Source organism: Staurois parvus, unplaced genomic scaffold (assembly GCF_062004578.1).
Source record: "Staurois parvus isolate SC_StPar_1 unplaced genomic scaffold, SC_StPar_1.0 ptg000818l, whole genome shotgun sequence".
In the NCBI taxonomy this organism is placed as follows: Eukaryota; Metazoa; Chordata; class Amphibia; order Anura; family Ranidae; genus Staurois; species Staurois parvus.
In genome coordinates, this window is record NW_028318614.1 from 6,040,805 (window position 1) to 6,066,861 (window position 26,057).

At 41.8% G+C, this 26,057-nt stretch overlaps 1 protein-coding gene across 1 annotated transcript in view; it reads right to left on the reverse strand.

Moving 5' to 3' along the window:
• Positions 1–7,791: 7,791 nt before the first annotated feature.
• Positions 7,792–26,057, reverse strand: part of IGHMBP2 (immunoglobulin mu DNA binding protein 2) — an 86,030-nt gene continuing 67,764 nt past the window's right edge. Inside the window, exons 13-15 of the mRNA XM_089654975.1 lie at positions 25,052–25,891; positions 22,290–22,474; positions 7,792–7,999 (exon numbers count right to left, since the gene is read on the reverse strand). Of these exons, the coding sequence (XP_089511101.1) occupies positions 7,811–7,999; positions 22,290–22,474; positions 25,052–25,891 (1,214 nt within the window). The 3' untranslated portion in view covers positions 7,792–7,810. The remainder of the gene's footprint in view (positions 8,000–22,289; positions 22,475–25,051; positions 25,892–26,057) is intronic.

The following is a 26,057-nucleotide window of genomic DNA, read 5'->3' on the forward strand; positions in this document are numbered from 1 at the left end:
GTAGGTGGTAGGCGCGTAGGAAACAAGTACCAACGAAGTAGCGTTTTGTAATTGGATTTGATAAGAGCAGTATTAATCGATATCTTTGATAGAGAATGGGCTGCACACCTGCCAAGTTTCAAGATCCAAGGAGCTATTCAAGTCCCTTTCCCATTGAGTCATATAGGATAATTTAGTGAGAGGATCGACAAGGGAAGCATACGCAATAGACAAACGACCCCACATCAACCCAGTTGCCCCACAGGAGACTTCTAAAGGAGTGAGTGTACAAGGTTCCGCGATTAATTTAAGTTTGCTAGAGATAAATGAGATAATTTGATAATAGTGAAACAATTCTCCGGGAGGCATCTGGTACTGTGTCTGAAAATACTGGAGAGAACGAGGACGAAGTCCATCCAGAAAGTCTCCAATACGCAGCAAACCCTTATTCATCCACCACTGAAATACTGATGGTGACACACCAGGAATAAACTCAGGATTATAAAAAACTGGAGCTAATGGAGTATGTGGGGAGAAGAAAGGTTTGCGTGCCCGCCATCTGTCCCAAACCATCAACGAATAGGACAGCGTGGGACACAAAATAGGAGGACGTAAGCGACTGGGGAGCCACATAAGAGTACCAATAGCATAAGGATGGCAGGATAAGGCCTCAATACCAACCCACTGGGGGACATAACCCCTGGCTGTAGTACAAGTTAACTGTGCTATCTGAGCCGCATGAAAATAAGCTAGGAGATTAGGATGTCCCAAACCGCCATGCTTCTTTAGGGAAAAGAGAGTTGACCTGTTGACCCTAGGACGCTTTCCCCTCCAGATAAATCTAGAGACTGCAGCCTGTAATAGTATCAGTTCCCGTTTGGGAACCATGATCGGTAACGTCCTAAAGTAGTACAATAGGCGCGGTAAAAAAGTAATTTTAATAGAGTGACTTCTACCAAACCAGGAAAGTGGGAGATCCTGCCATTCTAGTAAATCAGATTTAAGTCGCTTGAAGAGCGGAAGATAATTGGTCTTGTATAAGGATGAAAAAGATTTTGTGAGGGAATCCCCAGATAGGGGAGAGAACGAGGGGCCCACTGGAAATTGTCCTGAAGGTAATGACATTCCAAGTCTGGCAACAAAATATTTAAGGCAATTGTTTTAGAGGAATTAAGAGTAAGACCGGAGGCCTCTGATAAATGATGAAACAGGTGAAGAAGACCAGGCAAAGAAGTGCGAGGATCAGATATGTACATAAGGACATCATCAGCAAATAAAGTGCATTTATGATCCCGCTGACCGCAGCGGATGCCTAAAACAGTGGGATCAGAGCAAATGGCTATCGCAAGCGGTTCCATTGCCAGAGCGAATAACAGTGGAGAGAGAGGACAACCCTGTCTAGTACCACGCCCTATCAACAAGGAGGCTGATTTATAACCACGAATGGAAACTTGAGCCAAAGGATTAGAATAGAGGGCCCGTAGCAAAGTCGCAAAAGAAGAGCCAAACCCAAACCTATCTAACATCTGAAATAGGTAGTCCCACGAAAGACTGTCAAACGCTTTATGAATATTCAGCGATAAAAATAAAATGTCCCTCTGTGGAGATTTGTCCCAATTAGAATGGACGGCTGACAGCAAAGCTAAAGTCTGGCAAATTTGGTCTGATGTTTGTCAACCGCTGCTAAATCCTGACTGATCATCATGAACATACAATGCTAGGAATTTATGGAGGCGTAAGGCCAAAATTTTAGTGAGAATCTTTAGATCACAATTAATTAATGAGATGGGCCGGTAATTGGAAACTATAGAAACATCTTTGAGGGGTTTGGGGATGACAATAATGAATGCCTTATTTTCGTCGGGGGGGTACCAGTCCCCCATCCCGTAGATAATTAAAATATTGAACCATAGGGGGAACCAGGATATCAGGGAAAATTTTGTAATAATTGTGAGGAAGACCATCCGGTCCTGGGGGTTTATAAGGGCAAGAGATATCAAAGCATCCCTAATCTCTTCACACGAAATGGGCTGTTCCATCGACTCCCTATGAGCCTCCTGGAGACAGGGAAGAGAAACAGAACTCAAGAAGGAGTCAAAAGCCGAAGAAGCACCTTCCTGAGGCGTACTTTAAAGTTCAGTGAAAAAAAGAGTGACATTTCCGAAGAATCTTACCCGGATCTTGGGATAAAGTGCCGTCGTCTAATCTGAGCTTAGGGAAGGCCGTTTAAGAATGTCTGGGAGTCAACTTGCGGGCCAATAAGGTACCAGGTCTATCCCTCCAAGTAAAAAAATGTATGGTTAGACCATCGTAGTTGTTTGTCAGCCGTGGTAGTAAGACAAAGATTTAGTTCCAGCCAGGCTTGATCCAATTCAAGCAACAAGTCAGGACTGGGATTTTGCTTATGTTGGGCAACCAAGTAAGAATATGCTTGAGTTTTGGTGGCTAGAAGGTCATTTCGGTCTTTAAGTCGTGAAGAGAGCTGAATAATAAACCCCCTAACTGAGGCCTTATGGGCTGCCCAGTTAATGGCCAGGTTCGTATCCTCTGACCTATTAAGTTCAAAGTACGTTTGTAAGTGAGAGGAGATGTCCTGACAATGGGAAGAATTACCCAAGATAGATTCATTAAGGCACCAACAATAAGCAGTCCTACCAATCAGCCCGGATGACAATGTCATAGAAATCGGGTCATGGTCGGACCAAGGCGTGGAGAGGATTTTAGCAGTGAGGAGTCTAGGGAGTGAATGTGTATGAAGAAATATATGGTCAATGCGAGAATAACAATTATGAGCCCTAGAGAAATGGGAATAGTCTCGAGAGGTTGGGTTAGCTTCTCTTCAAGCATCAACAAAGTCAAATCGATACAATAGTTGGGCCAATTTACGGCTCTGTCTAGAAGGAGGCTGAAGCACGGCGGTTCGAGAACAATCCAAAATCTGATCTAAAGCCAAGTTAGAGTCACCAGCCAGAATGACATCGCCTTCAAGTTCGCTAGCCATAGAGTTCAATAGGGAATGGAAAAATTCCACCTGGTTGGTATTTGGAGTGTAGTAAATCAAAAAAGTAATCAAGTGTCCCCCCAGGTGACCTTTCACGAGAAGATACCGTCCCTCCTTGTCCCGGACAGCTTTAGATTCGGTAAAGGAAAGACAGCGAGATAAGCAAAGGGCAACCCCCCCGTTTCTTCTCCGAGGCATTAGCAAAATAACAGACAGTATAATCTTTATGTACGTATCGTGGAGTAAATGAAGGTGGGAAATGTGTCTCCTGCAGGGCAACTATGTCCGCCCCAAAAGAGCGGTATGAATTAAAGGCCTTTATGCGTTTGGAGGGGGAGTTGAGCCCCTGAACGTTATGAGAAAGTAGATGGATAGTTCCGCTATGAGACTGTAGGGAAGACATAACCGGCAATTAAAACGCTATATAAAATGGGGACCCTCCGCACCTGAGCATAAAAAGGGTCCAAAGGATCCAGATACGCCTACAGCTGACCCTGGGGAAGAGAAAAAAAAAAGAGGGGGAAAAAGAGGAAGGACAATAAAGAAAGGAGAGGAAGGAAAAAAGAAGGAAAAAGCGACATTTGGAATAAAGAAGTCCTCATGTCAAGCAACCGAAGGTGATATACAAACTTTTGTAACATAAGCAAATCAAACTTCACACCCGTAATAGCAGAGCAATAGCCCTGCAAAGGAATGGATCCACCCGGAGAAAACAACTCAGGGAAGAGTCTTCCAATCAGGGAGGGCGCAAAGACACTCCCTGGAACCAACAACAACCCACCAATAACATAACAATTGGCAGTAAAAAATGCAACCGATCCCTCTAATAAAGAAATCAGCATGTAGATAAGAGGTAACCCCAAGGCCCCTCCCCCCACCAAATCTCCCACAACAGCAGAAAAGTAGTGGCCAATGTTCCCGAGAAACTACTGAGAGACCACCACCTAACCATGGAAAAAGGAAAGAAAAAAAAAACACCCAAGGAGTCCCATGAAAAGCTGTAAAAACTTAGGAAGTCTACCTGGGTGATTTCCGCGGTTGTTTGACTTTTAGATTTTGCATTTACTAATGTTTTTTGCACTTTTATGTCTTGCACTTTACCATTCCGCAATATATATATATATATATATACAGTTGTGTTCAAAATAATAGCAGTGTGTTGAAAAAAGTGAATAAAGCTCAAAATCCTTCTAATAGCTTTTATTTCCATACACAAAAATGCATTGGGAACACTACATATTCTATTCCAAATCAAAACATGAAGAAAAATATATCAAATTTGTGTTGTTCCTCTAAAAAATTGAAGAAAAGTGAATATTAGACTTCAAAAAAATAGCAGTGTTTGTATTCTTCTTTACAAACTCAAACATTCACTATATAAACTGAAAAATGTTTGAAGATTTTGCTTTCCTTTGAATCACTTAATGAATATTTAGTTGTATAAGCACTGTTTCTGAGAACTGCTGTACATCTGTGTTGCATGGAGTCAACCAACTTCTGGCACCTGTGAACAGGTATTCCAGCCCAGGATGATTGGACTACATTCCACAGTTCTTCTCTATTTCTTGGTTTTGCCTCAGAAACTGGATTTTAGATGTCACCCCACAGGTTTTCTATTTGCGATCATTTTAGCTGAGCAGCCTATCATTTTCTGCACTTCTTTATATGTTTTCCCCTCTCCAATCAACTTTTTAATCAAAGTACGCTGTTCTTCTGAACAATGTCTGGAACGACCCATTTTCCTCAGAATTTCAGAGAGAAATGCACTGTAACAAGCATGTACAACATTTGCTGCCTTCCTTCCTTAAATAAGGGCAATAATTCCCACCTGTTTTTCAAAGAATGAATAACCTCACTAATAGAACTCCACACTGCTATTATTTTGAACATGCCCCTTTCAATTAGTGATTCAATTACACAGAATCAGCAGCATGCATGTCATGACTGTTGGGTCTGTTTGATTTATATTACTCTACTACACCTGCTAGTAAATTATTTGCCATATAGAAATATAATTTCTACCAAAAACAGTGATTGATCAGGTTAGTGATGTCTGACTGCTATTATTTTGAACACAACTGTATATATATATATATTTAGCACTGCGCTTTTTTTACTTATACTTACCCGCTCTGTGCAATAAATTTGCACAGAGTGGCCCCAAACCTCCTCTTCTAGGGTCCTCCAATGGTGCTCTTGGCTCCTTCCCCCTTCAGGGTGCCCCATAGAAAGCCACCGGGCTGCATTCGTCTAATGACACAAACAGTGCGGATTGGTCCCACCCCTTGATCCCTAATCACAGAATTTGTTTGACAGCAGCAAAAGCCAATGGCCCCCGCTGCTGCTTGCTGCTTCCATGTTCAGTAAGGAGAGCGAGAGAGAAAGAAAAACACTGCTGCTCTCAGGCACAATGTTGGATTGAGATTGGGCTCAGTTAAGTATTAAGGGGGCTGGGGAGATCTGACAATGGAGGGTTTGTCACTGTAATGCATTAAGATTAAAAAAAAAAAAAACCTTAAGCCTTTACAACCACTTTAAAGAACAAGGGTTATCAAATTTCCAGTTTTGTCCCTGTGAAAGCTTTGCAATTCTTTAAAAAATGTTTTGGCTTGATAGGGGTCAAAATTTATATTTCAGAATTAAAGGGAAATATATCTATCTATCTATATATATATATATATATATATATATATATATATATATATATATAGATATATATATATAGAGAGAGAGAGAGAGATATGTATGATATATATATATATATATATATATATATATATATATATATATATATATATATATATATCATACATAGTTAGTCTGTATTAAAAAAGACACAAGTCCATCTAGTTCAACCATTTAAAAAAAAAAAAAAAAATGAAAATAAAAAAAACAATCCTATACCCACAGTTGATCCAGAGTAAGGCAAAAAAAAACCCAGCAAAGCATGATCCAATTTGCTCCTGCAGGGGAAAAAAATTCCCCCCTGATCCCCCGAGAGGCGATCGGATATTCCCTGGATCAACTTTACGTATAAATGTTAGTATCCAATTATATTCTGCGTATCTAGAAAAGAATCCACACCTTTTTAAAGCAATCCACTGAGCTGGCCAGAACCAACTCTTCAGGGAGTCTATTCCACATTTTCACAGCTCTTACTGTGAAGAAACCTTTCCGTATATATTGCATATACAATTGCTACACAAGCCATGTTGTAATTTAATGTTCTTAAAAATTACCTCTTTTTCAAACTGGAGTGCTGTAAGTTTCTGTAAAATTCAATGCAATAAGGCAACCTGGAGACGTTCCTGTTTGTTTGACTGGCTCACTGATTTTTCCACAAGTCTGCACTAGGATACAAGTCAGATTTTAGACATCTTCTGCTTAAAAAAAAAAAAAATCATTTTTGGTGAGATACTCCCAAAGAGACTTCGAAAGGGATGCAGACCCTGCAACTTTCCTAATTAGAACAATGCAAGTGTAGCGGCTTATCATTAATGAAAAGGTCACTCCCATTCACATTCACTCTGAATATTGACATAATGAAACAATCAGCTACAGTGTCTCTAGAGCAGAAACAGGTAGGGATCAGCAACAAAAAGTTTGTTAATAGCATTGCAATGTACATTGATCACCCAGAGAGTATTTATTTTTTGCAAGGCTGCTGCCCAGCTTTGGTTCTAAATGGATCTTTCCACACTTTCCTGGCAGCAGCATCTCTGCAGGTATAAACTCGTATTGTTGTTTGTCCCTTTAAAGGTAATGGTACTATGAAAATGCTCACGCTGTCTTGTGACACCAGTGATGAGGTGGACAGCCTAAAATTCACCGCATGGAGTGGTTAAAATCTTAAGCAAATCAGCTAGGTCCCCTTTCTACTCTCAGCCAGTGATTGGGCAGTGAAGGAGCAGCAGTACACTAATGAGATCACCTCTCTGCTCTCCTTTCCTGTCAACATATGGGAATGCAGGGCACCTGATTGGCTCCAAATACTGCTTGTCACTCCTCAAGCGCTGCTTTAAAAGAACTGCAAGAGGTTGCCTTCAATACAAATTCAGGTGTTTATGCAGGCTGAATTTAAAATACATTTTTTTAAACAAATGCATATTCATAGTTGTTTAACCCCTTCCCCCACCTCTTTAAGAGAATCTAAATGTCAGGATGTTAAGGCAGGCATTCCAATCATGTGCCTGCTGTGGTTGGCTAACACAAAATTGGAAGTGCCAGATCACAAGTATACATCAGCAGCTTTCCGTGATATTTTAGTTACTGTGCTGGGAGCGCACTGTCAGCAGTGAAAACTGTTCCCTATGGACGCATATATGCATCTGCTTGGTGTTAAAGCTCACCCACCCAGTGGCTGCATACAGTATATGGTTACAGCCAGCAGGAACGGGTTAATGCCCAAACTTTGAATCGCATTCCCTTTACTCAGCCACCACTCCATTAACTGCTTGGTATGAAGACAAAAGTAAAGCAACATGTCACTCACTCCCCTTCCCCTCCTGTGGCAGCACTTGCTTGCTTGGTGATGGCCACTCAGGCCATCATAGGAGTCAAAAGAGGGCCCTCACCTCTGTTTATAATCCAGCTATGATCTATGATCGACTTACACATGGTTTCTTCTCCTTGCTCCTGGCAGTGGACAGAAAGGCAGGTGAGTGAACAAAAGGAAAGTGCAAGCTACTACAGGGACCAGTACAAAAGTGAACCTACTGCTTTTCCCTGCATAGCCAATGTACAGTTTTACTTTAAAGTACCCTTCAGTTCTGGTTCAAGATGAATTGAAAACAATCCACAGTGTGAAAAAATTTAGAAAACAAAAATAATTTATTTTTCCTTCTTAACTTTTCTCTGACATGACAATTCATTAAGTTTTTTATCTAGTTTTCTTTGCAAGTGAGCTTTCTTTGTAGGGTCTAGGGAGTGGTCTTTGTGCCCGCTTCCTGCATAGATCACTCCTTCTCGACTAATTCTTGTCCGGGCTCGTGCTTTGGCTCTTTCACCACAACCATGGACCTGCAATACAGCATCAAGAGAGAATGTTCAATAATAAAAAAAATCAACAGTTGCAGTGTCATACTGTGAGGATGTACTTCTTCCATACTAAGTTCAAAATAACAATTTGTCCAGATGTCATTGAGGCCTAGGTGCCTCAGTCAAAATAAAATGGAACTTTGGGCACAGAAATTTTTGTAAACAATGGCATGTAAATAAAGATTACCTTTCCTGACTGTAATAAAAGGCCAGAATATTTCAAAAGTGCCATAAAATGAATACGTTTGTTCCTGCCATAGTACAGCTCCCAGTGTACTTCTGGCCTGCTCTGGTTTTGACAGCTTGTTCCATTCATAGATGGAAGCACTGGTATCATTTCTCTGCGCTCCCCTCCCCTCCCCGTGGCCATTCACAGAATGATGTGTATTCTGTGCTGACTGCTGATCAAGAATACAAAATGGTAAAGCACACCTGATTAATATGATCTAGCCTTACAGATACTCTAGGGCAGGGGGGTACCAAACTGAAACAAATACAAAAAGAAGGCACACCTGTCTAGTGCATTACTGTAGAATTTTTGAGGAGAACACATTCCAATGTACTCACAAAAGAACAGGATCGAGTGAATGTAAAACAATCCAGTCCCAATATTCCACAGAAGTACAGCTTATGCTCTTCATCAGAGCTGGAGGGTGTATGTGGGGGGGGGCAAGTAACTAGACACCAAGCAGTAGCATAGCTAAACAGGCAAGGATCACGTTATGAGCACATTCAACATCCCATAGTGATCTGTTAATTTGGTGAGAATGTGATGTGGCTTCAGCATGGCAGTAGGGGGAAGAAGGACCAAAGTTCATTTTTAATGAGCTCATTTACAATTTGAACATGATGTTCTTGTGAGCATTTGGGAAAACATCTGACGCCTGAAAGGTAATGAAGATACTGACTGCAGGGACATGACTATAATATTACTGTAATAAGTACACTATATTGCCAAAAGTATTGGGACAGCCCTCCAAATCATCGGATTCAGGTATTTCAATCACCTCCATAGCCACAGGTGTATAAAATCTAGCACCTCGGCATGCAGACTGCTTCTACAAACATTTAGGAAAGAATGGGTCGCGCTCAGGAGCTCAGTGAATACAAGCGTGGTACCGTGGTAAGTTGCCCCCTGTGCAATAAGTCCATCCGTGAAATTTCCTGGCTACTAAATATTCTACGGTCAACTGTTAGTGGTATTATAACAAAGTGGAAGCAACTGGGAACAACAGCAACTCAGCCATGAAGTGGTAGGCCACGAAAAATGACAGAGCGGGGCCAGCGCATGCTGAAGCACAAACTGCGCAGAAGTCGCCAGCTATCTGCAGAGTCAATAGCTAAAGACCTCCAAACTTTGTGTGGCCTTCAGATTAGCACAACAGTAGATATAGAGCTTCATGGAATGTGTTTCCATGGGAGAGCAGCTGCATCCAAGCCTTACATCACCAAGTGCAATGCAAAGCGCTGAATGCAGTGGTATAAAGCACGCCGCCACTGGACTCTAGAACAGTGAAGATGTGTTCTCTGGAGTGATGAATCGTGCTTCTCTGACAATCCGATGGATGTGTCTGGGTTTGGTGGTTGTCAGGAGAATGGTACTTGCCTGATTGCATTGTGCCAAGTGTAAAGTTTGGTGGAGGGGGGATTGTGGTGTGGGATTGTTTTTCAGTGGTTGGGCTTGGCCTCTTAATTCAAGTAAAGGGAACTCTTAAGGCGTCAGCATACCAAGACATTTTGGACATTTTCATACTCCCAACTTTATGGGAACAGTTTGGGGATGGCCCCTTCCTGTTCCAACATGACTGCACACCAGTGCACAAAGCAAGGTCCATAAAGATATGGATGAGCAAGTTTGGGGTGGAGGAACTTGAATTGCCTGCACCTCAACCCGATAGAACACCTTTGGGATGAATTAGAGTGGAGACTGCAAGCCAGGCCTTCTCCTCTGACATCAGTGCCTAACTTCACAAATGCGCTTCTGGAAGAATGGTCAAACATTCCCATAGACACACTCCTAAACCTTGTGGACAGCCTTCCCAGAAGAGTTGAAGCTGTTATATCTGCAAAGGGTGGGCCAACTCAATATTGAACTCTAGACTAAGACTGGGATGCCATTAAAGTTCATGTGTGTGTAAAGGCAGGTTTCCAAATACTTATGGCAATATAAAGCACATTTTATTTATAGTTGCCATATAAACTTTCTGCTGCGTGTACAGGTGGGGAATAATACAAGTTCAACATCTTCCATAGGGGAACAAGCCACTGGCGTAGGGCAATTCATTCAGAATCTAATTAAACCTTCAGTATGCTGCTCAATCATGGAAGGAACCTAGAGTATACAGAAAAAAACCAATCAAGCAGTGGGGACAGCACACTTTATATACAGATTATTACTATGATTACTACTACAGGTACTTCTATAGTGTTGTGTTTGTGTGTGTGTGTGTATATATATATATATATATATATATATATATATATATATATATATTCACATCAGTCCCTAACCCTCAAGGGGCGTACAACCTAAGGTTCCTAACTCACATTCATACATATCCATACTAGGGCCAATTTAGACGGGTATCAATTAACCTACCACCATGTCTTTGGAGTGTGGAGGAAACCGGAGTACCCGGAGGAAGCACAAGTAAGCACAGGGAGAACATGCAAACTCCAGACAGGTGGTGCCGTGGTTGGCATTCAAACCAACAATCCTAGTACTGCCAGGGGGAAGTGCTAACTATTTGGCCACTATGCTGCCCAATTTAGGGTACACGTGCTCCATACTGCAGAAAAAGAATGCTAACCACTGAACCACTATCTACCTACGTTCTGATTTTGATAAAGAGTATATCTGATTTCCCACAGTACACAGAACATGTAAATGCAATTATTTTAGTAAATATAAAACTTCTAAATACCTTTTCTCATCAGCAGTATATAGCAGTCTTGTGACTTCTGTCAGTATCTGGCCAAGCACTGGTTACAGCTTGTAGGAGGAGTTGTCATTCTCCTCTGACTGTCCTATGAGGCTGCATGACCTCTTACCCTCTGTCTGGACAGTGCTGATTGACCCTGTACTGATCACATGCACCCTCCCCCTCAAAAAAAATTAAATAAATCTCTAGCAATACACCCAAACTGAGCATACGCAGGGCTCTGCCCCATCAGCAGATGGATTGGGGACAGTGGAAGAAAGGGAGGATCAGAGAAGACAGGATCAAACAGCCTTTTTCCACAATGAGGATTAACTACTTAGGTTCCACAGTGAGTATAACAAGCATGCTTTACTGCATATACAAACTGATTTTACTGTTGTGGGTTTAGTAACACTTTAATACAGTATATAGTGAAATAAAAAAAAAAAAAAACTGGCAAACTCTTTATGGTGTTCAGTGCAGTTAAAAGGGTCTACTTGTATATGTTTTCAACACAAGATCCACAAAACTTTCTGTCAAGATTTACAAATTTCTAATTGGATTTAATTGGAAATATGCATAAATCTTTGGTGAAAGTTATGTAAAAAACAGTTAAACAGACCTCAAAAGGGTCAGTCTATCCAAAATGAATATTCAGGAAGCTGTGGAAGTTAAATTAGCCCCTGGTTTCTTGTAAGCTTTAATACATAACTGCTAATTTCATTAATAGAGTCCATGAAATACATTAGGTAGTATCAGTAAACTGTCATATTTGGCAAAGTCCTCTGAGCACAGGGACATCACATAGTACAAGGAATACAAAGGTATCATATAAGTCTGGTGTCCAATTTGAGAAAGTAAGATGAAAGGTCCCTGCAATAGAAGAGCTTTTCTACTCAACTTTCTAGCAGGCCAATGTCTCCTCCTTCCCCCTCTGTACCAGAGTTGCAGCATTTGTCAGACTCTTCAGCATTCTGAAGAGCATTCATTTGTCAGACTCTTCAGCACTCTTCAGGGAGTGTTGGATGCCTGTGCCCCCACGCTGCATACCCTCTCTCTACATCACTGCTGTGTCCTGTAGTGAATTAGGGTTGGAAACTGGAATCACAGCAGGGACAGAGGCATCTGACACTCCCGGAAGTGTCACACATCCACCACCTCCTGCACTCAGGGACTTGGATCAGAAGAAGGCCAATCGAATAAAATGATAAATGTTCATCCACCACTGATCAAAGGTTATGCAGCTCTAACATGAAGCTGGGGAAGCTCGATATAGACTGTAGTAGAGAGCAAAAAACAAAGCGCACCAACCTTGCGCATTACCTCAGTGAACAATTGGTAAATTTATTGATGAATTATTCTCACAAGAGTAGCAGTAAAAAAGGCATATAACATCCAAAACCAAACACGGTTAGGACACACATGCACGTTCCATCCAGAAGGGAGATAAACTCTTGGTCAAGAGCTCTAAGAAAGAAGGGACACCCCTTCGAAACGCGTCAGCTTGACCAAGCGTTTATCTCCCTTCCAGATGGCACTTGCACGTGTCTCCTAACCCTGTGTTTGGTTTTGGATGTTATATGCCTTTTTTTACTGCTACTCTTGTGAGTATAATCTATCAAATTTATGAAATGTTTACTGAGGTACTGCACAAGGTTGAGGCGCTTTGTTTTTTGTTCTCTACTCCCGGAAGTGTGGAAGAGTCTTAAAAGGGCTGCAGTATAAAAGCTCTTCTATTGTCTCTTAAATCTCGATTTTCGCTTACCTTGTCAGGATAACTTTAAAATGTTACAGTGTGAATCCAGCCATAAAGAATCACCTTTTGGAACATGTAACATGTTCCACCTGTATTTATATTCCAGCTCCTACTGCCTCTCACCCTGATCCCCCCCTCAGTGTGACAGCAGATGGGGAATCCCCCCCGCACCTGCTGTCACAATTCAAAAACAGCGCAGTCATGCGGGCTCTTTCCACATGGCTGCGTCATTTACTCAGTTTCCTGTGAATGAATGAACTACAAGTACTGACAGCCACCATGGCAGGCAGCTTTTAGTTCTGAATGAATTGCAAGGGAACAGATGAGCACACTTGTATTTCATTCACAATTCCTACAATTTCTCAAACGGAAAACATAGATGGAGGTTTGGGCTTAAAGCGGCAGGGCTTGTTTGCAGATGTCTGACATTGCACCCTTGATCACGGGTGCCAAGCTTTCCAGGCTCCTGCAGAAAAAAAATATTAAATGCACATTTTTGTCTGCAAAATAAGCTGCCTTTACTATTTTTTCTAAAAAGGTGAGCTTATCCTTTAATGCGGTTCCTTTCTCTGGCTGACAGTGTTGACTGCTGAGGAAATGATTTTACGTACTTGTACTGAACAGCTGCTCCTGTGTGCACCTTTCTTGCTAGTTATAAATTGATGAGCTGCTTGTCATCTCTCTTTGCAGTGCTTTGACAACTACTACAATCATTTGTGCTCCATAGATGCAGAGGCTGAAGTATGATTGTGCCAATATCTCCTGCATCATGTAACATGAAATCTACAAGATATATGGTACTCCAATAAAAGTTGCAATCACAAGGCTCGTTAAGACTCTTACAATAATGGAAGTTATGTCATGCATTCTGTTCTAGTGGTTACACTTTAAGAGCTACACGGCAGGGCCACTGTGTCCAGAACAATGATTACACATCATGTGTGGAATATCAACTACAGATCATGCTGTCACTAATATACAGGAATTCAGATAAAAATGACAAGGCAGGAGGCCGTTCAAGTAGTTACTCGCTTCCACTCTATTTGTCCTGCACATCAATAGAAGTGCTAGTCAATGTGTGATGTCTGTCAGTATATTGGGCTGATCTATGGATTGCTGTACGGTGCAGACGTGTCCTGAATTGGAAGATCGTGTGCAGGCTGATTCTTCATGATGACAATAAAACCATTGAATGGGGAGGAAATGACAAAGCCACTATCTGGATATAAATCTGAAAATATTATTACAATAAAAGCAACTTCTATGTTAAACAGACACTGCTCTTATTAGGGAAATACTCTGAAGGAAATTAATTTAATCTCAGTTCTGTTACCAAATATGATTAGTAACAATGATGGGATTTAGAGAACACAGAACTTTGTATTAAGACTGCAGATATTGTTTAGCCCAGATCTCGAGTGATAATCATTCACAGGGCTTTCTTCTACCGGCTTCATGCCAAAGTCATATCTCTCCCATAATGGGCAGCACAGTGGCTAAATGGTTAGCACTTCCGCCTGGCAGTACTTGGGTCTTTGGTTCGAATCCCAACCACGGCACCACCTGCCTGGAGTTTGCATGTTCTCCCCCTGCCTGCGTGGGTTTCCTCCGGGTACTCCGGTTTCCTCCCACACTCCAAAGACATGCTGGTAGGTGAATTGGATCCGGTCTAAATTGGCCCTAGTATGTGTATGTATGAATGTGAGTTAGGGACCTTAGATTGTACACCCCCTTGAGGGTTAGGGACTGATGTGAATGTACAATATATATGTAAAGTGCTGCGTAAATTGACAGCGCTATATAAGTACCTGAAATAAATAAAAAATGCATTCTTTCAGTACCGGGAAGGCACACGGGGTGGTCAGAAAGCAGCACTGTAGACTAATCTAAAAAAAACAAAACAACCACCTAACAGAAATAGCTTCTATTTAAACCAAAGTCTGACAGATAGATGAGGTCTGGTTAAAGTGTATGTAAAGCCTAATAATATCAGTATATTCAACAAACCAAAATGGCGCAAATAACAATTATAAAAGAGTTTTGTAACATCTGCTTGATAAGTGACAAAAAAAAAACCTGTTGATCCCTGCAGGAATCCAGTGAGCTTGTAACTTCTGCAGTGATATCTCAAGCATCTTTATCAGCCCTGTCCAGCTTACCTCTGTGGACTACAGTACAGCATCCCCCTCTCGGTTAGGCCTCATGCACACTGGATGTTATAAAAACTCTAGTAGCGTTAGCTGTAGAATGCCGTGTTAAAAACTCGAGTTTTGTTGCATTTTTTAGCATTTTTGCATTAGCGGTTTTCAGCAAAACTATACTCCCAAAAAAGTTTGAGGCTCAAAAACGCTTATAAATACTGGATAGCCACGGTTTTCAGCGATTTTCCAGCATTAGAGCATTTTTACAGCTGAAAAACTGATTTTTTTTCCAGCCTGAAAACACGCATGTTGAAAAACGCTGGTAAAAGCCTGTGTGTGCATGGACACATAGGGTAACATGCTGGGGAGTTTACTGGCTGTAGAAATAAAAACGCTCAAAACAGCAGCTGTAAAAACACCCAGTGTGCATGAGGACTTATGATGATGAGAGACCTGGGATGTGTTTTGTAGTCCCTGCATATTTCCTTTCCCAGGGTGACAACGCTACTCCTATTTAGATATAGTACAGTAAGTGAGTATTGTCACTCTAGGACTGGAAGTGTGTTACTAGCAGGATCACCAGGAGAAAATAAAGGCAAACAAGTGCAGCTGCCAGTTTAATGTGGTTGTAAAGCCTCAACATTTTTAACCTTAATGCATTCCTTTCATTCAGGTAAAAAATGTCTATTCTAAAGCATGGCCCCTTCACCCCCCTTATACATACCTGAGCTCTCACTTGATCCAGCGATGTGCACATCTGCACCAGCTCTCTCCCTGCTTTCACAGGCTTGACTGAGAGCAGTGGGAACCAATGGCTCCCACTGCTGTCAGTTAAATCCTGTGACAAGGGAGAGAGGGAGCAGGACCAAGCCTTGTTGTCTATGTCAATGGACACAGACAGCAGGGCTCGGGATCAAGTACGCAGGTTTGTATATTATATAGGGCGCGCTTGTTGGAGCCCAACCTCTGTAGCTGTAGGATAAAGGTGCCAGATGGATATCAGGGATGGATGGATGGGAGAAGTAACACTGAGGCAGCTCTTCTTAGAGTGGAAGCAAGGCTCTAATGCAGTAACAAGAAAAAGAGAGGAAGGCGCCTCTAAGTGCAGTACTGACAATTTATTTTGTAAACAATGGATACATTGCACTTACAAGATAAATAGTTAAAAAGACTCATCGTGTGGTAATTAGATCCAGGTGGGACATCCAGCAGCAAACTACGTCTATAGGATCAGGAAGTAGAGTCCAGGATGTGCCTGTGCATCAAAATGAAGCTAGGAGAGCAGAGTCGGATGTAGGAGGTGAAGGGAGCTGTAATACATTTCGGAGCATGCTCAATAGGCTCCTTCTTCAGACCTGAGCCCCAGTAGAACCCTGACATTTTTATAGTATGAAGGGAATGGGAGGGAGGCAAGTAGTTGCCCTGACAGGAAGCAGCTTCCTATGGTGGCACACCAAGAAGAGGAGGAGCCAGGAATGCCAGTGGGGGAACCGAGAAGTGGAGATTCTGGGCTGCTCTGTGCAATTCCATTGCACAGAGCAGGCGACTATAAACCACTGTTATTTTGTTATTTAACATTTTATACTTACAATCACTTGAAGGAGTGGTAAGCTGCAATAGAATAACATTTTATTGAACTTGGATAAACTTGAACCCCTTTTGTGGCCAAAGGTCATTAAAGGCTAGTGGCCGAGGCCACATTTAGCAATGCCAGACTATAACTCTTTGACTAATTTTCCCAGCTAAATAATTTTGATATTTTTTAAAGACATAAAGGGATTTCATTTGGTACACTGCTGGTTTAATAAAACACTTTTTTCTTTTAATATAGGCTGCTGTTACATAGCATTTATATTACAGAAATGGATTAAAAAGTCACTACAGTCTAACTAAAAGCCATTATCCCACTCCTCTTGCCCTCCCAACCAAATATGTACATTGAATTACAGGCCTCAGATGCCTCATAAATGTATGGTTTCACTGCCCAATGTCTCTAAGACTGTCCCATAGAATACCATCTGTGCTCAGAGGTTGGTGTAAGCTCTTCTAATGCCCCCTCTCTCCTGTCATAGGTCACTAGCAATCTGAAAACAGCAGCTGTGCAACTCTGTAAAAACGGACTTTACCTTCAGAAGTCAGATATGCTGGACAGTAGAGTGTAACTGTGTAGTAAGTCTACAGAGATACAATGACATGGGGTTTCAGAAATGTGTCAGAGAGTTCTAAAGATGGCCATTCACGGTTAGTTTTTTATTTTCGATCAGCCAGCATGCTAAATAAAAAAACCCAAAAAAACTAACAGATTCCTCCATTCACACAAATGAGGGGATGGAGGAATCCCTCCAGAACAATGTATTCTGACAGGGGGACCCGCCACTGTCCAAATACACTGATCAGCAGCTGCAGCTGTTTGACAAAAACTTTCCTGCACATTTCTTCGACAGAAGTTGACCAAACAACTGACTTCTGACAAGTGGAGAAGGCCACTCACACTGATTGAAAGTCATCCTTTCACTGCTGAACTGGCCAAATTTCAATCAGTTTATAGCCAGCATTAGTAGACCTGAATGTGGGGGCACTAGGGGGCATGCAGGACAACCACTGATGCCACGTAGAGATATATAGGCACATAGTGGTGTCTGCTAGAGTGCAGATAGCTTAACTTACTAATGTTAGCTGACAAGTTCACACTGTACTGGTTTGCACACAACTTCAGAACTAAGATCATTCAGCTAAACATTCGGGAGGGTGGGGAGATTTTGATCTACTACTATGCATGACAACTTGAAGTGATGTCACTTCAACATAATTTCTGAGCCAGAAAAAGAAAGGATTTAAATGTATTGGTAAAGGCACAATTTTTTTCAATTAAAATAGTGATAATAATAATAATAAAAAAAAAAAAAAGTATTACCTTCTCTATGCAATGACATTACACAGAGTTGCCCTGAACCTCCTCTTCTGGGGTCCCCTGCTGGCATTCTTGGCTCCTCCTCTGCTCCATGTGCCCGCCCCTGAGCTGCACGGTTTGCCCCCCTGCTTCCTCCTCACACATTTAATTGCCCAAGTTCCTGTGTGAAGAGGAAGAGAGGGGACAGAAGAGATGCAGCCATGCACGGCGCTGGATCGATTGAGGACTAAGTATTTAGAGAGGTGGGGGAGGACAGAAAGCTGTAAAATGTATTTTTTTAGCTTAATACAGGGAATACATTAAGGTAAAAAAAAAAATTTGGCTTTAGAACTACTTTAAAACTGAACTCAAGGAAAATAACAAATACACCATTAGAATACATATATGGGAGTTTCCTACCTTCCAAAGAATTTGTGTTTCTGTCAATCCAATCTGTCAAACCTGACAGACAGCACAGCCAGCCTGCAGACCTGATTTTATTCTGTGACACAGCTAAGTCACCTCACTACTCCCTGCCTGTAATGGAGCAGAAACAGACAGAGGAGGACATTTATCTGATCTCTCCTCCTGTTGGCACATTCCTTGTCTGCAGATGTAAATGCAGGACATCTAACTGGAACAGTTGCCCTTCTTCTTTCAGTCTGAGTGCTCTTGTGCAGAGATTATAAAAGGATGAAACTGACGCATACTCTGGTTTTTATACAGGTTACATTCAAATGTCATAACTGCATTCGTTTTTGCAATATCGGTCTGGAGTTAAATGTCAATGATTGGGCATATTTTCAATATATAATATAAATTCATAGGCTGTACAAGCAAATATGGGTCATTTTTATACTCTGGCCTTGAAAAGCAGGATTCTTTATATTAAAGTCAGGGTATTCTTTCTTTGAATTCATCTGCACTGTATAGTGAAGAAAACAGACATGACAGGGAAAGAGAAACACATTATAACTCAGTAGAGAGCTTTTGGTTTGCATGTTAATATAATATTAGTTGCTTATCCACTAAACACAGTCTAATTAGAGCTTCCCACAGGACAGCATTGGGGAACAGCTGCGCTCTTTCAGAGCATCTAGGCATTTATATAGGTCATGTGATTTGGCAAATCACATTCAGTTGGATCTGGAGGCATTTGGGGACATGTCCATTAACTCTTTCTTGAACGGGGGCAGCTTTTGCGGAGTTATTGGCCCCAGTACTTGGCAGGAACAGAATGTGCTATTGATGCTCAGTGCTGTCCTCAGCTGCCTCTTACCTGACACAACTTAGCAGCTGCCTTTGCCTGGAAAAATCATCAACTGTGTAAAAAAATTAAATATCTCTCTGCGTCAAATAAGGGTACCATAAAACAGAAACATTTACATTAAAGGGCAGTGTTTCCTGATTCTGCTACAGTACTGCCTATCTCTGCATTGATTTTAAAAGGGAGCAGAAGTTAATTTTTTGACCGAGTTTGACCGAGTTTCAGGTTACACTCATACTTTAGGGATTAACATGAAGCATGGACACAATCCATAGCCCCCTCACCCCCCAAACTGCCACCCCCCCTTAATGAATACAGGAGCTCTCCTGTCTACAGGTTCCTGTCATTCTTTAATTCTGGTCAGCTTTGGCTCTTATAGCTCTGCCAACACAGCTGTAACATCCAGAGATCTGTGAATGGAGAAACTACAAGACCCATCTGCCAACGCGGTGGAGGGACTCCTAGATCTTAATGGAGCAGCGAGGTCAGTGCACTTGGAGTCCATTATGCCATCCTGCCCTGTAACCAAAGGCCCACACCTCAGTATGGACCTGCAGCTGGAGATGTGCATTGTACCTGTGATCCACTGATTAGAGTTACAATGCTTTTCCGGCTTCAATGAAAGCAATTCATAAACTCAAATTTCCTTTTAATCAATATAGGTGAATTTATAAATATTTAGCAAAAGTGGAATATGACTATAAGTACAGTGTCACTTGACTATGTTCAAAGGTTTTAGTAGAACTTCTCTTTATCAAAACCTGTTTATCGACTTGGGTGGTATGTGGCAGGACTAATCCTGAGCCAAATCTTTACAGCATTTTGGCACAGGTAGATCACATAGAGTTCCCATCTCTAGTATAGCTGTGAAAAGCTGCATTTGGATTTTCATCTGAACTCTTGGTGTCAACTGCTGGAGTACATTCTTCATAATATTCAAATGAAGACACAAATTGTAATAAAAAGTAGCTGCCATAGAAGTGTGCCTTCCCTCGCAGAATTAAGCATCTAGTTCACAATAATGCAGACCTCCTCTGCAGCATATACTTGCCTTCCTTTCACTCTCCTGCCACTTCATATGACTGCCAGGAGTAAAGGACAGTCCTGAATCGCTGGAGATGTAGATTGCACAGGGCAGTAATCTACCCATATTATCTTGCCAATTGTCCCATTATATGACGTGGATCATGTGCTCCTCCATACACAGAAGTACCATATATTTTGTTTGTTCCCTATTTCTAAACAGAGTGATAGGGGAGTGAAGGAAAGAAAAGTTTATGCTGGGGAGGGGTGGTGGGTTACCAGGATTCTAAAGGAAATTTATATTTTTTAAATAACTAGCATGTTATACCTATCTGCTCTGTGCAATAGTTTTGCACAGAGCAGCTCCGATCCTCGTTTTCAGGTTTCCCGCAGATGTGCCTGGCTCTATCTCCACACCTCAGTGGTCCCAATAGGAAGCCTCTTGCTATGGGGGCACTTGAGCAGCTCCAATCCTCATTTTTGGGTTTCCCGCAGATGTGCCTGGCTCTTCCCCCCTGCTCAGTGCTCCCAATAGGAAGCCTCTTGCTATGGGGGCACTCGAGCAGGCTCCCTCCCGAACTTTGAATGGACAGTGTCAATTCACGCACAGTGCATGGCTCAACCCTGCCCCCCTGCTCCTTCCTTATTGGCTCAGTGGCTGTTATTCACAGCAGCAAAAAGACAATGGCTCTAGGTGCTATGTGAGCCAATACGGAGAGAGAGAGACCCTGGAGAGCCGCTGCCCTCATGCACATCACTGGATGGTCATGGGGCTCAGGTAAGTTTAAGGAGGGGCCCGGGGGAGGACTGAACCCAGAAGGTTTTTTACCTTAACCACTTGGTAAACGCGCTATAGCCGAATGACGGCTACAATGCAGTTACCCAGTTCTGGGGGGACGTCATACGGACACAGCTAATCACGTGATGAGGTAAAGGGCCAATCGCAGCTGCCTTTTACCACGTGATCAGCTGTGTCCAATGACACAGCAGATCACAGAGTAAATACAGTTGCCGGTTAATGGCAGCACTTTCCTCACGCTGTCACAGTGTGAAGAAAGTACTGCTGATAACCGGCAGTTGTCACAGAGGAGATCGACGCTGATCATCAGGGCACTTATGATCAGTGCCCTGCAGTGCAGTCCAGCAGTGCCACCCATCAGTACCGCCCATCAGTGCTGACAGTCAGAGCTGTCAGTCAGGGCCGTCCGTCAATGCCGCCTATCAGTGACCATCATTGCTGCATATCAGTGCAGAATCATCAGTGCCTCCTCATCAATGCCCACCAGTGCCGCCTCATCAGTGCAGCCTATCAGTGCCCATCAGTGCTGCCTATCCAAACCACCTCATCAGTGCCCATCAGTGCTGCCTATCCGTACCACCTCATCAGTGACCATCAGTGCTGCCTATCAGTGCAGCCTCATCAACGCACATCAGTGAAGGAGAAAAATTATCTGTTTGCAAAATTTAATAATAGAAACAAAGAAAAACTTTCACATTTTGTGCTCTTTTTTTGTTTATAGTGCAAAAAATAAAATACCCAGTGTCGATTAAATACCAAGAAAGTTCTAAGTGTGTGAAAAAAATGATAAAAATTTCATATGGGTACAATGTTGAATGACTGCGCACTTGTTATTCAAAGTGTGACAGCACTAAAAACTGAAAATTGGCCGGGGCACAGAAGGGGGTAAAAGTGCCCAGAAGGCAAGTGGTTAATACATAAAGGTAAAAAACCTTGAGCCTTTAGCACCACTTTAAATCAAACCTGTTGCTTTGCTCTGATTAGGGATGATGACTGATTGATAATGAGATATCTGCTGCCTTTACTCGAACTGCTAAAACCTATCACAGTCTTCTCCCTGACTATTGAATAAATGTAGCATGGGGAGAGGGGCAGGTCTCTCTCTTTTCTCTAAAGAAAAGGGAGTAGAAAATTGACTATGCAGTGCTCAATTACCCCCCCCCCCCCAAAAAAAAAAAAATCTAAAATGAGAAATATTTCCAGCACTGCAATAAACATATCATTACTCTTACTCTCTTTAGATATGACCTTAATTGGCCCAATCATTGCAAATGATGATGAATTATCTTGCATTGCTTTTTTTTTTATTGTGTTGTGTATGTCCACACTAACGTCTAGTTCAGCAGTACTTAAAGAAGACTGCAAGAAATGTTACAGCACATTACACCATTAAGGATTCTGAAAAAATACTTCAAGAGAACAGGTCTAATAAATGTACTAAAAATGGCAGGAAGGCCAATCACAGCATTGATTACCTCTGGAATATGGTGACTGAGGCAGAAGCGTTTATTGCAGTGTATGCAGAAATCCCCTACTGTTACCACACTGGCTTTACATTTTCCAAATCCACAAGTATTGTCTGCTTTCACTGCCTCAGCTAGCAGAGCATCAAAGCTGTCCATGTCTGAGCTCTCTGGCTCAGGTTTATTTCCGCCTTTACCTGTAAGTGACAAAAAGAAAAACACAAAACTATAGATCAAACATATGCAAAATAGGAGTGAAAGGTTTAGGTCTAGTTTCCTGATAACAGTTGAACATACCTGTGTAAAGCATATTGAAGATGGTATGCTGCTATATTTCTGTATAGTAACTAATGTGCACCAAAAGCACCATACATATACCCCCCACCTATCCTCAATGTTTCATTAAAATCTAGGCATTCCAACAGGTGAGGGAGAGCTTACAATGAAGGGGGAGGATAGCACTGGGAGGAGAGGGTAATTTGTGTTTCTACACTGGCCTGTGTGTGGCATACGTCTGACCCCTGTGTTGTGTGTTATGTAATCTTGACTCCTGCAACCTACCTTTTGTACTCCTGAACCCTGTACATTGTGCACTCCTGACCCCTGCGCTCAGGTTTTATGTACTGTTGAACCCCCCTCACCTATACACACTCCTGATCCACTGTGTATTATGCCCTCCTGACCCCTGCACTCTGTGTATTAGATACTTTTGATCCACTACTCTGTGTGCACTATGCACCCCTGACCTCTGTGCTCAGTGTCACACACTCCTGACCCCATCACTCTTTGCATTACAGAGATCTACACTATATTGTACGTTACATACTTCTGACCAAAGTATCCATTGTCTCCACTTTTGCTGGTTGCTAAGCAGTCCCTGTTTTAATGAAGTTCTTCTTTAGGGTAGGCTCAAACAAAATGTTAGCTGTATGGGTATTTTCAGTGTGAACGAAAGCATATGTAAAGAAGCGTTTCATTTCTGCACTGAAGTTTATACAGGACTGTGAGTTTCCCTCTTGTGGCCCAGCAGATAATAGAGAAGCACCTTTCTTAAAATAAATAAAAAAAATACATGCACTTTTTTGCAGGTTAAAAAAAATGTACATTTATTTTTTTTTTTGTGAGCATGTAAGGCATTACACACACACAGATCACAGGTGCAATGCAGGGCTCCTGCAGACTTTGCATGGGAAGGCAGATACACAATACACAGGAAGATTAAATGAACTAGAGTGCTCACTAGCACCCTCATTGAGAACTGCAAGCTGTCAGCCACAAAGGTTGTCGGTAGTTGTAGTTAATTTACACACAGAGCTCTGTGAATGATGTGGCCATTTGTGTGCACGACCGTGTTCTTTTCAAATTAAGACAGTGACTGAAGGGATAAAATCCCCGATGCACTGTCACAATTAGCAGGGGGACCAGGGGAGGCTTAAGGAGTGGGAACATGTTACAAGTTCCACCCTAAAAACAGGTGGAGCAGGTAACATGTTCCCAATGGTGAACTTATCCATTAAAGAATAGTTCATGGGTACAAAGAAGCTTGGATTCTAATTAACCATGCAACTTTGGGCCCCTCTCACTGTTAACACAATGTGATCACACCCCTTGTTCACCGCAGCGTGCTACAACCACCTCACTATTACTCTCCTCAGGTGCTCCAGGTATTTTGTGATCCTGTCAATACTGATGTTGAGGGGCAGGGGCACCTTACAGAAGAACAGCAGGGAAAAGTTGGCCAAATCTAGCGGCACTGCCGCGCCGGCTCCTGTTATACCTGCTGCTTACATACCTTTCTGTCGCTCCAAAATTTTATGAGTAAGCCTGCCTTGCCTTTCTTGTGCCAAAAAATATAAATATTTCACAGCTGTGTCTCAGATGATTTTTATTTTTGGAAAAAACTGACTTGTCTCTCCCAATTTTGGCCTGTTTTATTTGATGTTCCGCTGCTGGCAAATTTCTACTTAACCAAAGTTAAGGACTACAGCTTTAATGTTTTTAAAATAATTGGGGATATAGTGAAAAGGGGGTTGTGGGGAAATAATTAAAAGTAGACCTGAACTGCAAAAGTGAAGATTTGCCATTTTATAGAGAACATCTAGAAGTAGAAGGATCATCTCAAATTTTCACTTAAAATCTTCCTTAACAGTAGTGCTGCATGCACTACCTGTGCCTTAAGGTTCCCAGCTGTAGATATACAGTGAAAGGTCACCTAAAGAATCCTTACCCTTTGACTACTAGTCTCAAAGATATGGCATTTGATTTCCTGAAGTCAATACTACCCTGCTCACTTTACTGCATGCTGGAGAGCTGTACCGTAGGACCTACAGGTGCTAGGATTTCCCTGCTTCTACCTATTTTTTTTTTCTAGAGGTCTATCCTATTTTTCACATCTCCTGTTGTTTTTTGAATATTTCCCCTGGGGTCATCAGCTCACCAGTAAGTAATAATTGGAAAAAAAAAAAAAGAGCTGAAGGAATCTTTTAGACAATATTGGGTTTTTATCCTTTCTGGCCTTTATTTGGCCACAGTTCTGTTAACCTGCACCTTTTATAATATGCTGCACTGTGTACTGTCTGTATTTTAGACATAATGAATAATAGCTGTCATATTTTTTCAGTTTCAACGACAAAGTGGTAAGCCTTTCACCCATTGGCAAGTGAACAAAACTACAGCAAGCCCTGTTAGGTGCTCAAACATTACATCATTTTCATGTTTTAGAAACCCAATGAAACCAAACCACAGATCTAAAAGGAAAAAAAAAGTAAACCCACGTTTCACATCGGAGGTCTTCCTTTCAGCAACTTTTGGCACTGCAGCTTCCTTCTTTGTTTTTTCAAGTTTATCTTTCTCTCTCTGCATTCGCTCCACATGTAAGCGCTTCAAATCAAGGTTATTGGGAGTAGCTTTGTAGCCGATTTCTTTTTCCTTTGTTTCTTTTTCTGATGTCTGTGACTGAAAAGGTTTCTGTGCAACAGAATCATCTATTTTCTGTGATACAGCATCGGCTGAAATGACTTTGTGCTTGGAAAGCGTAATACATCTATTTCTGCCGTCTCCCGTGCTTACATGTTGTAGTCCATTTTTCTCCGCTATCTGGTGAACCAGTAATCGGTCATGCGATGTGAGTGTTGAAGGGAACATTAACTGGGTTTTATCATGGTCTGCTATAAAGTCCTCAATCTCTTCCTGTAGTTTTTCCTTGGCTGAACTTTCTGTTTGGTCACCTAAGTGCTTAGATTGCGGGAAGTACCTAACAGAGTTAGCTTGCTTTGTTTCGCTCTTCTCCTTTGCCTGAGACTCCGTTGTAGTGCTGGGCTTACGGCTGCTCAAGGTCGAATTTCCTGATTTCTTTGACTTTGTTTTGCTGTCTTTCTTAGCAGTGGTTTCTGGTTTACAACCTTCATTCTCATGAAAATATTTCTCGGGGATGATGTCATCAAGATACTCAAAAGCAGTTCGGACCTCCCCATGCTCGTTAAAGTAAGTCATGAGGTCTTTGAGAAATTTGTTGTTGCTGATTGTATGGGAATCACAAATAACAGCAACATGGCGACGAGCACGGGTTACTGCTACGTTGATTCTTCGCTCTTCAGCCAAAAAGCCCAACTCACCTATGTATGACAGCAAAAAATATTTAGAAAATAATGAAATAGATGAGCACATTTTTATTAAACTTAATGTGGTCAACTGTTTAAGGCTGTACTCCAGGCAAATACCTGAATACACAGCAAGAATACATATATTTGGGATGTTTTATCTGCCAAAAAATTTGTATTT